At 37.6% G+C, this 15,035-nt stretch overlaps 1 protein-coding gene across 1 annotated transcript; it reads right to left on the minus strand.

Moving 5' to 3' along the window:
• Positions 1-953: 953 nt before the first annotated feature.
• Positions 954-10,762, minus strand: meox2a (mesenchyme homeobox 2a). The gene is made up of 3 exons (XM_057351373.1): positions 9,948-10,762; positions 5,487-5,659; positions 954-3,003 (listed from the first exon to the last, which is right to left on the minus strand). The coding sequence occupies exons 1-3, from the start codon at positions 10,447-10,449 to the stop codon at positions 2,785-2,787; spliced, it is 894 nt and encodes a 297-aa protein (XP_057207356.1). The 5' UTR covers positions 10,450-10,762; the 3' UTR covers positions 954-2,784.
• Between the last annotated feature and the right edge of the window lie 4,273 nt (positions 10,763-15,035).

The raw sequence follows: 15,035 nt of genomic DNA on the forward strand, positions 1-15,035 counted from the left end.
CTCCTTGGTGATACAAAAACATTCCAACAACATATATTTGAGTGGTTTCTTCAGTCCAAACGAGTTTAAGTTACAAGTGATTGTTTTGGCATAACCCTCAAAGTCATTCTCACCGGGCAGGCGTGTTTTGATCCTCCTGTCTTTCATTATGAATTAGAATGCACGCTCACTCTGGAGCGACAGCGAGAAGGGCCCATAACAATATGTCAGACATGATTCTGTAATCGAATATGATCCGTTCGCTCCCTCACCTCTCAGACGTAAGGCAGAAGTCCTGACCCTGCCTAAAGGAGAAGCTGAATTTAGCATATCCAGCACCCTGCACCTCATAATGACTTATTCATGTAAACTCCTCTCCAAGCCTTGGCATATTTTACTCTCATAATCAAGGTGATGAGTCGCAGACGCTCTCTGGAGTTCTCTGTAGAAACATTCATCTTTAAACGTTCAGGGTTGCTGAGATTATAGGTGTTCTTGACGAATTAGACTAACAGCTGAATACACAACAACAGTGTTAAAAGGTCCCGGCTAGATGAGGCCCAAAATTTCAGCTTCTGTAAGGTCCTGGTTGTGGTCATTTTTATTATCCAGTGAACTTAAAGGGATAACTCGCCCAAAAACAAAAAATCGGTCATCGTTTTCTCACTTTTTATTGCAAAACACAAAAGTAGATATTTTGAAGAATGTTGGTTTCCGAACAAAGGAGCACGGTTGCATTGCTTTTGTGTCCATATAGTCAAAGGACTCCGTTGTTCGGTTACCAACATTCTTCAAAATATGTTTTTTGTGTGTTTTGCAGAAGAAAGTCATACAGCTATAAAACTACAAGAGGGTGAGTAAATGATGATCATTTTTCCCCTTTAAGATAATCAAGACTTAAAATTCTGTGTAATATTTGTAATGGAAACCTTGAACATTTTATTTTTTTCAGCAGAAAAATATTTTCTTAGGCAAAATGACAAAGGTTTATTATTGAAGCATGTGGTATTGTGTGCATACGAAACAGCCGTGAAATCTTTCGACATACGAATACTAATATTTACATAATGCAACATTTTTTCTTCTTCTGCATGCTTAACAGGTTTTTTTTTGGATCACATTAAAATTATACAAGCACATACAGTAGAAATCAATGAAGGCACATAATGCGACAGTGCAAAACACACACCTTTGTTCAATCCAATGCAAGTTTAAAATGGAATGTTTTGGATTACATTTGACCAATCGTATATACTGTAATGCAGCTACATTCCACCTTTCAAGTGAAAGAGAAGGCTTTAAAGGCTTTTAAAGGTGCCGAAATGTCCATGGAGAGCCTGATTTAAAGGTGCCCTTCCCTGTGAGGCCGATTTTCAAACTTTAGTTAGTGTGTAATGTTGCTGTTAGAGCATAAATAATATCTGCAAAATGATAAAGCTCAAAGTTCAATGCCAAGCGAAACATTGTCTTTAACAGAATTCGCTTTTCAAGGACTACAGAGAACGGCTGGAATTGGACTACAGCCCTCTACTGTACAGCCCCCCGGGTACATGATGTCACTATTCCGAGTTTTTGAATAACCTCCGCCCAAAGGAATACGCCAAAAAAGGGGCGAGGCCTTCCTCAGAGAAGAGGAGGAGCCGCTGGAGTAGTGTTTGGTTCTCAGAGATTGTAAACATTTAACTGAGCTACGCGCTAAACTACTTTCACTTTCATCACAGTCCTACAGCTGGTAATAAGAATTCATCGACACACATTCTAAGAGAACCAACGGTCAAATAACAGCTTCATGACTTTAACATCGGCTGTGAAAGCTGTTCTGTGTAACTGATATTGTTTGTGCGCATACCTCTAAAACACTTCTATGAAACGTCCTTTGAAGTCCTGCTTGCAATGTCTCCTGGTCAATCTGCTTTTTTATTATCCAATTTAGATCCAATATGAAAAGGCCAAACTAACGTTTCTGTTATTAGGGTTAATTAATATAAGTGTCTGACGCCAATCGGTCCGGTGTCATTTCCCTCGCCATAGTAGGAAGAAAATCGCGAAGATTGATGTTTGCACATATGCGCACTAGCAGACCTCCGTTACACTTCGATGGATCCGCATGTGTTTAACTGATGAAGTGAAGTTGACGCCATTGTTACTGTTTATTGTTAAAAGCCAAAGCTTATGAATGCACGTGCACTGAGAGGGGGACCGGCCAATCACAACAGCCTGAGAAGCGGAAGCTCACTGATATGGTTTGGGTGGGACATCTTCAAACTCAGCGGGGAACCAATCACGACAGACTGGGTCAGCTTTACCAATCAGAGCGTTTAGGAAGGAGGGACTTTTTAGAAACCGGAAAAAATCTCGTTTTTTGAGAAGAGGGACAGCGGTGAACAATAAACTTGAAATATGTGAAATATAAAGCATTTTTTGAAACTATAAACATGAACATCCATTGATAAACACCCAAAAAACATAATCAAAGCTTCAAAAACAGCCAAAGAATGACACCTTTAAAACAAATTGAACATTTATGTAAACATCTGTCAAAATACATGCAAAGACCTAGAGTATCACTGATTTTCTGTATTCTCCAAATGCACATGCATTAGTGGGGTGCGCACTTGTTTATTGGGCACTGTCACTAAATGGCACATAATGGCACTCGTAAGACCCGTCCTTAAGGGAATGGGGTGCGTTGCTTCCATACAGTAACGTCCTGTGCACTTCTTGTTTGTGCGCATGTTTTCTCAGATTGTTCTGCATAATCCCTAACAAAGAACAGCATTGAATCTCTAACCATTTCTCTTGGCATCATAAGTGAGCATTTTCAGAGCTCTGGTCGCTGTCGTGGCTGTCGTCGTTCATAAGCGAGTCCGGCGTATGATGGAGTCCAGTAATGCTCGAAAACTCAGAGGGCAGCAACGTGCCCTTTTTAACGTTCACAAGCTCCTTCTCTCTCGCTACCGCCCCCTGCTGGCCTCCTTTCACACGTTTCCATTTCATTCGTCTGTTCTGGAACCACACTTTCACCTAGCGGAAAAGAAAGACATACGAGTTATGCACACAGCGAGAGAGTAAGTAAGAAGATACATCATCTTCAGCAAATTAGCACCCGGCTGTAGCACATGATCTGTTTACTGTGGTGGTTGGCTGGTCTGCAAGAGAGGTCGGTCTAGCCATGACTCACCAAACTCCAGTAAGCCAATATCCCTCTATCAGGTGCAAATGCCCCATACGATCAGATAACCGGCCTGCTATTCTAAGGCATGATTCGCAGTTTGGAATTATGTTTCTGTGAAGATCTTGGGAAATGAGTGGTAACACGGCTTCCAATAGTTCGTATCTGGCAGCTATTTCCAGATCAGCAATAGCGGGCTGACAAACTGGCCCCAACTGTTCTGTGGCATCAAACGTTTCCGTCTTTTCCTTGCAAGTTCAGTCGGAGCCAGTGTTTACGTTTCCCAGAAAGGTGATTTAGCAGTTTCTTAAACGGTCATTTCAATGCCGAGGGCCATCATACAATTTATTTCTGGCTGGCTATATTGTCGTCGATGAGGGTTACGTAAAAAAAAGAAACTAACCAGAAATGAATAGAAGCCATTTTACTCTAACTAAAAAAATGTCGTTTAAGGTCGTTTTTTTTATATAGGTACCAACGTAGATGGTGTTACCTGTTTCCTACGTCGTTTGTTCAAAAGCACTTTTTTTAAAGAGACAATCTTTGCAGGCACAATAATTCGTTTCATGACGAAACTAATCTCATGACTTAATTAAGTAGGTATTTTAAGATTTTATTTCATGGTTGAACACTGTAATTCAACGGGCCACCCAGTTTCATAACTGTCAGCACTGTTAGACTGCCGTCCCCAAAATATATCTGCAATGTTTGCAATTCTCATCTCGGGCATGGAGATAACCTGCATGTTAACCTACTCAAGTTAACCTACGTCTTCTTGTCACTAATAAAGTGCTAAATACAGACACAAAATACTGTAGATTTGCATTAAAGGAATAGTTCCTTCAAAATGAAAATTCTGTCATCATTTACTCACCTTATTTTCATTTTAAACCTGTGTGACTTTCTTTTTTTTTGCATAACACAAAAGAAGATATTTTGAAGAATGCTGGTAACCAAAAATCGTTAGTCCCCATTGACTTCTATTGTATGGACACAGTTCCAATGCAAGTCAATGGGGACCAAGGGTTTTACATTTTACATCTTCTTTGTGTTCTGCAGAAGAAAGAAAGTCATGCGGGTTTGAAACTATCCCTTTAACTTAAGGTTACTAGTGCTTGCTAGAGAAGCAGCACTCGCTTGACAGGAAAAAAGTAATGTTGCGCATAGTTTACGTTTGTCGGCTCAGTGTAAATTAATGTGCCAAATTGATGCAAAAAAAACAAACAAACCACCATTAAACATTTCAAATTTTACAGTGACATTGCCTGTAAATCTATTCGATTTTGAATGCCAAATTTTGTATCTAAAAGCACACCGTATAGCGTGTAAATTATCTACAAAACAAACTTTCGATAATGTCTGTCTGTTGAAAGATTAAGGTTGAATTCATTGCCTAACTTTAATTCTTAGTCTTAAACGTTTAGAACAAACCTTTTAACAGGAATATCAATGTAGTGCTGCCTGCATGCAATAAATGTAAAAAGTCATTTTAATAAGACTGTGTGACTTTACTATGACCGTTACAGTATGTGACCATTGCGCGCAATGTTGGTGGCCACTGGAAAGTCATAATGTTACGAGTAACGGCCATCACGAAAGTGCAGATCTCCCCAGCAGGTTCACACAAGGATCGCATTGCAGGAGACAGATTTGCTTACTTGTCGTGTGGCAAGGTTTTTAATTCTAAGCCTGGGGAATGCTTCCCTCGAGAATATATTATAATTTAAGACCACAGATGTCACTGTATTGAGTGATACTGGGCACGCTGCAAAGCCTGATGAAATCTGAAAGTTTCGATTTTTTTATTTTGTTGGATATAAATTCAAGAACTCGTTTAGAGCTTTTGAATGGTGCTTTGGAGAAGGCTCGAATGACTTGACAATGATGTCATTTCAAACAAGGCAACACGAGGTCAACCATTCAAGCAAACATTAGATCAACCATTTATGTTTTTAGCACTCAATAAACTTCAAACATTTAATAAGATTACATAGTTGTCCATTAAAGCACCAAACTGTTCCAACGTCCCCTATTTCTTTAGCTCCATATAAAGCGTCATGTGCTATTTATTTCACATATGTCTAGGAAGTGCCTTCCCACGCACAGACCAATTTGTAAGACGGAGCGGGATGGCGGAAGCGCCTTAGCGGACAAAACTTCCTCTGCCTCTCCCTGTTACTTGACTACAGCCAAGAGAAAGAGCTTTTAGAAACATCTGGAATACAATAGTCCCACTCCATGGCCACAGCTGGATAGAAAAGCACCGAGGCCGAATTAAAACCTGACAGAATGATGGATGAACAGGTACGGTAGAGGTTGTGGTCATCCGTCTCACCTGTCTTTCCGTGAGATCGAGGTTGACGGCGATTTCATAGCGCCTCAGTCTAGTCAAGTAGTTGTGATGGGCGAACTCGGCCTCCAGTTCTCGAATCTGCTCTTTGGTAAACGCCGTCCTCTCCTTTCTTGGCTTGTTGCTCACGTCCGATTTGTAATTCCCATCTTGGGACTCTTGAAAGAGAATAAAAGAAAACATTTCCATACACTCCATGATGACACACAAACATCACTATAGTCACAAAGCTTTGCGAAGGAACTACACCTACGTCAAATTCTGCAGCACATTTGAAACCAGCGAACACAATCTAATGTTCATTTCAATGCGATCCCTCCAATAAAAAATACTGGAAGGTTGAAATGCCAGAAATGTCATAAAGTAAGCAGAGGAGAGTGTGAAATACTTCCAAATATATTTTACAATACAGCCATTTCATGTAAATACAGTCACACGATGAGTTGGCTCTCACCACAGCACTTTCCAAAGAGTTAATTTGACTGTTATTGGATTTTGCTACAGTACCCTTGTAGTTTTAATATGGAACAAAACATAACTGGAAGATGTGTAAAAATAAATTTCCTTATTTTATTTACCTCAATTTTCAGTCGAGTGTTTCTAATTCACTCTTTTCTATCAATAACACTGAATTATTGTACTTTCCCTATGGGTTTAGATGTCTTTGTGTGTGACAGAACATGGATACATAAAAGCATACATGTGGTTATTTTAAGGGATGGGCGAGAGCTCAATTACATCAAGTCGTGAAGATCTTAAATAGGATACACAAAAGGTCAATAAGGAAACGTCACATTAGACAGGTGACACATTTCACCAGCATTCCCCAAAACCACATTTGCCTCTGATATTTTGACACATCAGGAAGTAAAAAAATTCTGTCTTCATTTACTCTCCCTCGAGTTGTTCCAATTCTGTATAAATGTCTTTGTTCTGATGAGCACAGAGAAAGATATTTGGAAGAATTCTTATAACTAGGGCTGTCAAAAGATTAATCGCGATTAATCGCATCCAGAATAAAAGTTTGTGTTTACATAATATTTATCTGTTTACGGTGCATAATAATTTTGTATTTATTAATACATACACATCCATGCATATATTTAAGAAAAATCTAATTATTAATAAACATTTATATATAATTTCAATTATTGGTAAATATAAATAAATACATGTCCTAAATATGTATACTTGTGTATGTATTAATATGCACAGTACATAGACATATGTTATGTAAACACAAACTTTTATTCTGGATGCGATTAATCGCGATTTATCTTTTGACAGCCCTACTTATAACCAAACAGTTCTTGGCCACTATTGACTACCATAGTAGGAAAAATGACAATTGTAGTCAAAAGTGCCCCAGAACTGTTTGTTTTCCTACATTCTTAATCTTTTTTTTCCTACTATGGTATTCAGTGGTGGCCAAGAACTGTTTGGTTACAAGCAGGCCATGCCTGACTTGCAAATGGCACAACGGGGCGACAAAGGTTTTGGGATTATTTATCTGTGAGTGTCGAGTATAGCGCTAATCTGACAGACGATCTAAAAGCCAGCTGTAAATCGAGTTACTTTTATTATGCCCCATCTTCAAGTGAAGAGACCAACCCGACTGTCTAAGAACAACGCCATTACAAACCAGAGCAATACTTTTAGGATTTGATCATTTAAACACGAAGCACTGTGCAAGTCTCACTGTCGCTGGATGTTCAGATGAAGTGTCAAATCGTTGCTGCAGCTGATGGCTATAAACACATGCCAGACTGGTATTAAATGGTTTTGCTTACCGGTTGCCCAGTCACACTTAAGGTAGGTGATGGTGACTTTTGGGGTTCTAAAAAATTGTAATTCTATTAATAAGATTGGATTTAAAATCTCAAAAGTTAAATTTTAGGATTTTGTGTAAAAATGAAGAAGAAATGAGACTTTCTATATCAGATCATGTTGTGATAACATGACATTTTGCACAAATTGGTGAAGTCAATGTCTTTAAAGTAAGTACCATGAAATGCTGAAATTGATATGCATTTTCAATTGTACTTTTGACTTAATAGTTATTCTAAATTAAAGGGATAGTTCACCCAAAACTGAAAATTCTGTCATCATTTACACACCCTCTTGTCATTTCAAACCAGTGTGATTTTCTTTCGCAGAACACAAAAGAAGATATTTTGGTAACTGAACAGCGCCAGCATCCATTCACACAAAACCAATGCAATTGACTGGTTGCCAGTTAACAACAAAATAGATTGTTTTTGCAGAAGAAAGTCATACAGGTTTGAAATGACAAGAGGGTGAGTAAATGATGACAACATGTTTGAGTGAACTATCCCTTTAAATCAGAGAAAATGCAAAACTTCTCAGATTTTCGGACCACATTGTATCTCTGAACATGTCACTTGATGACAGCAAGTTGTGCATCTGGCCGTCCCTTGAAATGGTGTCCTCTCTTGCCCTTTTAATGGATTCCCAAATGTAACATAGCCGTAATGTATTTCACTGAATGTGGATCCGATTAAAACAAATGCAGAAAGGCACGTTTACTGCGGGCTGAACACAGCGCTTGTGGAGTGAGAAAAACCAACACAAGCGCCTTTTTGAGAACAGAGCTGTTCTGAGTTAAGTCAACATTTTCCCGACTTCTCGGCATGAAATTAGGCCCGCATCTTAACTTTTATCCCTTTTATCTCTCTTTAAAAAAAAGCTAAAGTAATGGAAAAAAAGGAGTGGAAGGGCTGATTTGAAATACTACAGTTAAATGAAAATTCATACTTCTACTTTAGCGTTCTAGTTACACACACTGCGGTTGCAATTTATTGGTGAAACGAAAGAGAAAACCAACATGAATATTATTCAAGCCCACATTAAAATATACACGATACGCTGTTGTATTCTGTCCAGACCAGCCATGTGTTGTTTTATTAGATATGCAAGCTATAGTGCAGTCAAGTGGGAGTATATGCACGTGCTTCGGATAAATCAAACAAAAATGTGTAGGCATTTTAATAATCTCTTGTTGAATTAATTGATGTACATTTAAATGATAAAGACATAAAGCAGAGTATTTTATAAACTTGTGAATGCATCACAAATATTGTAATGCTCAAAATAGTTGGACCAAATATAGACAGCAAATATAGATTTTAGTTTTTTTAGTTCTTAGATATTAGATACACAAAGCTGATAAACTAAATTTTGGAAAAAAATATAGGCTATTAAAAACGATACAGTTATCTCCATTGCACTGTAAAGTGTGTTTGATAACTAAGGACAAATGTCTTGCAAATTTGATCCTAGATTTATTCCGCAAATGTATGACGATCCATGTGATTAATATTGCCAACTGATATCACAGATGACAGCATCTTTTCAGCAGAATTATTTTAAGAGATTGATTTATAGAAAAGCAAATGTTTGTTTCACTCAGTTTGTTTTAGAGCACTCAAAGAGCAGGAGGATTCGTGCCCTGACAGAAAGTAAACAAATGTTCATTTTGTTTTATCAACAATAATTGTTCCATTTACCATATTGTTTATTTTATTATCCATTTTTATACATCTTTGGATTTGAAAGGGATAATAAATTGGGTTGGCTCTCATGTCGACCCAAACTTCGTTTTAAGGTTAAAAAGTATTTAAAGTTTCTTTTAAAGTAACAAGATTATACAAATCCATTTTATGCCTTGATAAAGTGATTTTTGACAGTAGACACAACCGTTGCAGAGAAGACACAAAAAAGATGTGAGTGATTTGTTTATAGGTATCTGATTAAACATCTTTTTTTGCAGCAAATGCTTTTCAGACAAATTTCGTAACAAATTAGTGACTATATTTTCATTCTGATTTAAATGCAAGAACTAACGATTAAAGCAAGCTACCCAAACATCTAACACTTTTCTTTCAGTGTTTGATACCAACACAGACGCGTCTGTGTTCTAATTCTCAGCCCGTGGCTTCTTTTTTTAAACCGTAGTAGACAAAAAAGTGAGGAGATACGAGGCCAAATGTGAATCATGTGTGCAGTTAAATGCCCACACAAGAGTTACAATCTGCCCTTTTGCTTGTCGAAATAATTGTTTCTCTGCATGTTAGCCAAAACTTGCATGCAAAAGCACAATTTTCAAACAGTGGGAGAATCATTTTCCGAAAACACAAGTAATGCTTGTGTGTGACTCCTTTAATGTGACTCATTAATCATGTCTTTGAATTACATTACAAACTTAACAAAACTTCATTCAAGTCATGCATGTGATATTCCACATCAAATTTTCAAGAAAATGTTTAGGCTTGATGTAATATGTCTTTATAATAATGTTAAGTAAAAGGATTTTTACAAAATGCATTTTTTAATGATTCAATTATTTCTTTCTTTTGACAAACCACAGTCCTGAGCAAATTTTCAAAATGACACCACATTTCACAGGATAACTTGATCATTTCTTACCAGAGCTGTCACTTCTCCGTTTACTATTCCTTTTCTCCGCCTCGGCTGGCGACATCGTATGACGCCCAAAATCCCCCCCAGGAACACAGGAGGCCCCAGAGGGCACCCCTCCGCCGAAGCTCGGCGTGCTGGCGCAAAGGCTCGGGCCCCCAGGTCCCACATCTGAAGATACCGAATCAGGGGCCGAGATGCCCAGTCCCAGGCGACTACTGACCGGAGAGGCGTTGGACGTCTGGGGTATGTGCCAACCTGTGTGCTGTGGTTGGGGAAGATGATGGTGTTGCTGGGAGATGGGTGGCCCTCGCTGGTGGCCGTGTCCCCCAAAGAGTCCCCCCTCCTCACCTGGGTAACCACCTATGATGCAGGTGGAGGAGGCAGAGTTGGTGGAAATGTCAGGGTAGGTGGAATGGTGCTCAGAGCGTCCGTGAAGAGCGAAGGCAGGGTGCAGGGCCTGCGGAGGGGCGTGGGGGCTGCGCAGACAGCCGAACAAAGTGTGATCCATCGCATGCGAGAAACCAATGCGACGTGAAGCGAAAACCACAACGGCAATGCAATTTCCCACGGAAAGAAAAAAATCTGTAATCGGAAACAACACACCGAAAAACAAACAACGCGAGTTCCATAAAATGTAAGTCTGCTCACTTCACATCCACTTCAAAAAGAAACGTTCAAGGAAAAATGTTTGTGTGTCAGTGCACGTGTGTATGATAATCCCGTGAGCGCACAGACGGAGAGTTGCCAGGCAGCGCTGGCTGAACACAGGAGCCCCACGGCTCAGCCGCTGAATCTCACTTGACAGTCTAGCGTAGACTGTGGCCCAGCTGAGAGGGAAGGTGCTTCCTAACAGCGCTCGGAGTTTGGGCGATGGGCTGGGACTGTAGAGGGGAGTCTGCGGAGCAAAGAGGGGTGGGAGATGTTATAAATAGGGCGGTAATATGAGAGGGAGGCTGGATCACAGGTCTCTGCCACAACTGTCCAAATACATCGAATCTAATGAGTCTAGCCCGATATAGCTCAATAAAAAAAAAACACTTTCTTTTTAATCATTGTCCGTTTTTGGACGTAAAAAGATATTTGTTGAGAAGGTCAAAGAGTAAAAAGGTTCAAAGTGTTAATGGATTGTTGATCTTCACCACACCTTCTCCACTGTTTAAAGATGATTTAGGGGCCCATGGCTAGAAGCCACTTGCAGTATATCTTCTTAAAACGGGAGTACGGAGACAAGCATGGCTTAACTCAAATCCTATAACATTAACAGAGCGAAAACCTAAAGACAAATGGTTTTACCTGTAATTAGATTTTTTCATAATAAAACTGTGAAAAACATTAGACATTAAGTGCAATATACTGTATATGGTACCTCTTTACTGCTGTATTCTCTACATACGGTTACTATTGTGTTTGTTGAATATATTGTACATTGTCCATTTGGTGTATTTAACTATATTTTGCAAAAGGTTTATCATCTTTATTTTTATGTACAGTATTTATTTTTCATATATTATTACTTTCTTTCTTTCTTTCTTTCCTTATATTCTTGTCAGTGTAAATTACCTCCATACATTTTTAATAAAACAAAGTCATTAAAAATAATGTACATAAAATAAATGACTATTAATAAACAAGTCCCCTTCTGATTTACATTACATTCGTTTTATTGTTTAACACCATCATTTATTTATAACTTTAGTGTTATTTATCTATATCTATAACACCCTATTGTTCTGAAATAAAAAGTTATTTATTTAATTTCTTTAAGCATCAAATATAAGTTTATCAGAACATAATTATATTGAATACATATCAAACATCTTTCCACTGAATGAATACTAAATCAAATATTTTTTGTGTGGGAAACTTTAGCCGTTGTCCTTCTGCATTTCTGTTCTGAAACCAGAGGCTTATCACGGCTCGCACTAGAAAGCGGTTGCCATTTACATTAAATGTAAATTAAATGTTTCACCCGCAGATATGACGGCAACGGCACAGAGAGCAGGGCCTTTCTCTGCTCAGAAGAAGAAATCAGATGTGTTGTGGGGGGAAATAGCTTTAACAGATGGGGCAAAAGAGTCCTGAGGCTTTATTTAGAGGGAGAGAGACAGTGAGAGATGGTCATTCTCATCTAACAGAACGTAGTGTCACACAGCCGGCGTCTTGGGTGAGTACCCCAATTTCCCTGTTTATCTTGCTTATTAGTGGAGGAGAGCGTTATATCAAGATTATATCAAGATATTTTTGTGGTTTCTCTCTTTCTCGGTCAGTCACGGCCTCCTCACGCACTGCCTTGTGCCGTGCTTGCCTGATTGGATCTCACACAAAGCTTTGAGAAAGTTACATTCAGAAGTTTCATATTTGAGGGTTTTTTGACAACAGAAAGCTTAAGTAAGAAATGAACAAAACAGATGAGACAAATATAATTATAATGTTTTTTGCATATTTGCCTGGACCTGGTATGATTAAATTACAAAATTAAGGAAGATGTTGTATTAATAAAAAACAATAATAATAGTAATATTATTAACAATAATAATAGTGCATCAGTAAAGGCAGAAAAATCAAAAATCTGTTTGTTGCTGTATTTTTTGTCAAGTGCCATACTGTCACATCTGCGACACATTTGCAAACACAGGCTAATGGATGACTGGAATTAAAAACAGGCTTTGAAAGGAATTCTCATTTTAAACACACATCAACCATTTATTCTGTAAGACTTGCCACAAATCAATAAATGTTATTATCTGCAGTATATATGGTTGCTCTGCCAATTACAAATGCACAAGATTTTGGTACATATAAACATAATTTCCTGTTTATAAATAATCTCACTTTGTGACCAAGTTGGGATAGATTAGTGCAGTTGATGATACTCGTAATACGTCTGTAAAATGTTGGAATTTAAAAGTGCAGTCTTGCTGCCTCTGCTGTACTGCACACACACACACACACACACACACACACACACACACACACACTGACACCTTTTATTTAAGCAACATTTTTCAATGCACACAACTAACAATAATAAACTGATCTTTAAATTCAAATCCTTCAGATTTTGCTTAATTTTTTTACTTTAAAAAATGCTGGTTTGACTTGCATTTATTGCTGATATTAAAATGAAAAACTGTGCTGATTTGTCCAACAGCTGCATTTCAATCTGCTGGGCCGATAGCTTGTAATTCAAATAAAATAATTACATTTATATTAAACAAACACTGGCCAATTGTATAAACTACAGAACAATAGCGTTCTTTTTGTTGTTTAATTGCAGTACATCAGTGCTCTAATAACACAATGTAAACAATTTATACCTTGACAGAAAAATTACAAACAGGACCGATTAAGTTCCCTACTTCGATTACCGTTACTATTGAGCTCTGAACTGTGTTGTGATGTAACACCTTTGCTCACTGGAGGATTCTGTGGACTGGCATGATTCTGGGATAATACACGGATGATCATTCAGTCCTGATCATGTATCACCGTTCAGGCTCTGAAGTGTTTGCATGGTAGCTTACTTGTGATCCATTATTTTCATGTGGTCTGGAAAACTACAAACTACAATGAAATATTAAATTCAAGTTTGTTCTTTACTTATTTAGACAACAATAAATACCTGACAATGCAATGCTGAAAATTGCTAATTAAATTCTGTGGTTTACTGCACTCCTCCATTCCATTTTCCTCCACTGAATGAATGCGGTTCTACTAATCTTTGAATTCGTGCTACAAATTGTGTCTAATAAATCATGATCATTTCTGACTGTATGGTCCAATTAGTTTCATCCACATGCTTCTCTGGCCGCAAAGAACGGTCTGAATACTGTAACAGTCAACTGTATCACTACAAGGCTTTTGTACCCTCCTGTCCACCATTCTGTTTTAATAAATCAACTTTTTATGATCTAACTGCTTCCTTCTCGCTCTTGGTGCTCAAGAGGAAGGCCAAATCCCAGCGTGCTGGAGACTCGTCTTGGGAGATTTCTTTCTAAAGCGACTAATGGATTCTCAATATGAGAGTAGAACGTTATCAGAGAAACCCATGTGTGATGTTGGGTTCTTTCTCTACATATGCTGTTTCAGAGTTGATGTGCCAATGACGTCTGGACATTAATGCAAATTTTGAACTGAGCTCTTTATCAACAGTTTCAATGTGATGTACAGTAGAGAGTGCTGAACGTGAATGGCTTACTGACCTCTACTGGTGCGTGTTACCGGTGTAAATGCCAGTCTACACTGATGAGTGTGCTAATATGGCATCCGTTTGTTTCTGAAGGACATAAACCTGATACGATGCAGATTGTAAAAAACTCTATAAAAATAAACTTGACAGATCTGCAAAGTAAAGAAAAAAGTTTAGGATTTAAAACAATAAAACCATGAAGACAAAATATTAAAGGTTCTGTACTATTTTTAGCTGACTATAACCAAATGAAAGACATTTTGTGATCATGACTTCTGTATAAAAGGTTATATTGTCTTGCTTGGACTGGCCACACAAGATTCTTTCTGGAAAATGATCATGCAGAGCATCCTGGGATACATGATTGATCAGGTTTTGGCCATGACAGATCGAGTGCAAGCTGTCAGAGAAAAAAAAGGATGAAAAAAGAAATTCATCATATGCATTTTTTTTTAATTTATCTATTTTAATCCATACACTGTATTTTTCAATTGTTGTAGGCCCTTCCAACAATATAATTTATGAATAATTTTTTTTAAATTATTTAAATAACATTTTAATTAAATATTTAATTTAGTTTAATTTAATATCAATAATTAATTTAATTAAACATTTTAAAAGAATATTGTCTTTTTTTATTGTAGACTGTAGGAATTTGATTTTATAATTGATTTTGTAAACTAAAGTTTGCTTACAAGAAACATTTTGTAAATTTCAACAACAGTTTTACTTCAAACCTCGAAAAAGAAAGAAACATATATAAGAAGAAAATATACAAATGTGTGCTTTTGTAAAAAAAATACTATGATCTATACTGACAACATAATTATGTTTGTCCAAAGTGGTGAATATAGTACCACTAAATGCCTCTCCAGTATGGCAAATATAATTCCCATTAAACACAC

This window comes from Triplophysa rosa, linkage group LG14 (genome assembly GCF_024868665.1).
Source record: "Triplophysa rosa linkage group LG14, Trosa_1v2, whole genome shotgun sequence".
Taxonomy (NCBI): Eukaryota; Metazoa; Chordata; class Actinopteri; order Cypriniformes; family Nemacheilidae; genus Triplophysa; species Triplophysa rosa.

Excerpts from the sequence above, each read along its gene's own strand:
- meox2a (XM_057351373.1), bottom strand. The coding sequence starts at position 10,449 with ATGGATCACACTTTGTTCGGCTGTCTGCGCAGCCCCCACGCCCCTCCG. Across the intron at positions 5,660-9,947 it reads ACGGAGAAGTGACAGCTCTG|AGTCCCAAGATGGGAATTAC; the intron begins GTAAGAAATGAT and ends TTCTCTTTCAAG. Across the intron at positions 3,004-5,486 it reads TCGATCTCACGGAAAGACAG|GTGAAAGTGTGGTTCCAGAA; the intron begins GTGAGACGGATG and ends CTTTTCCGCTAG.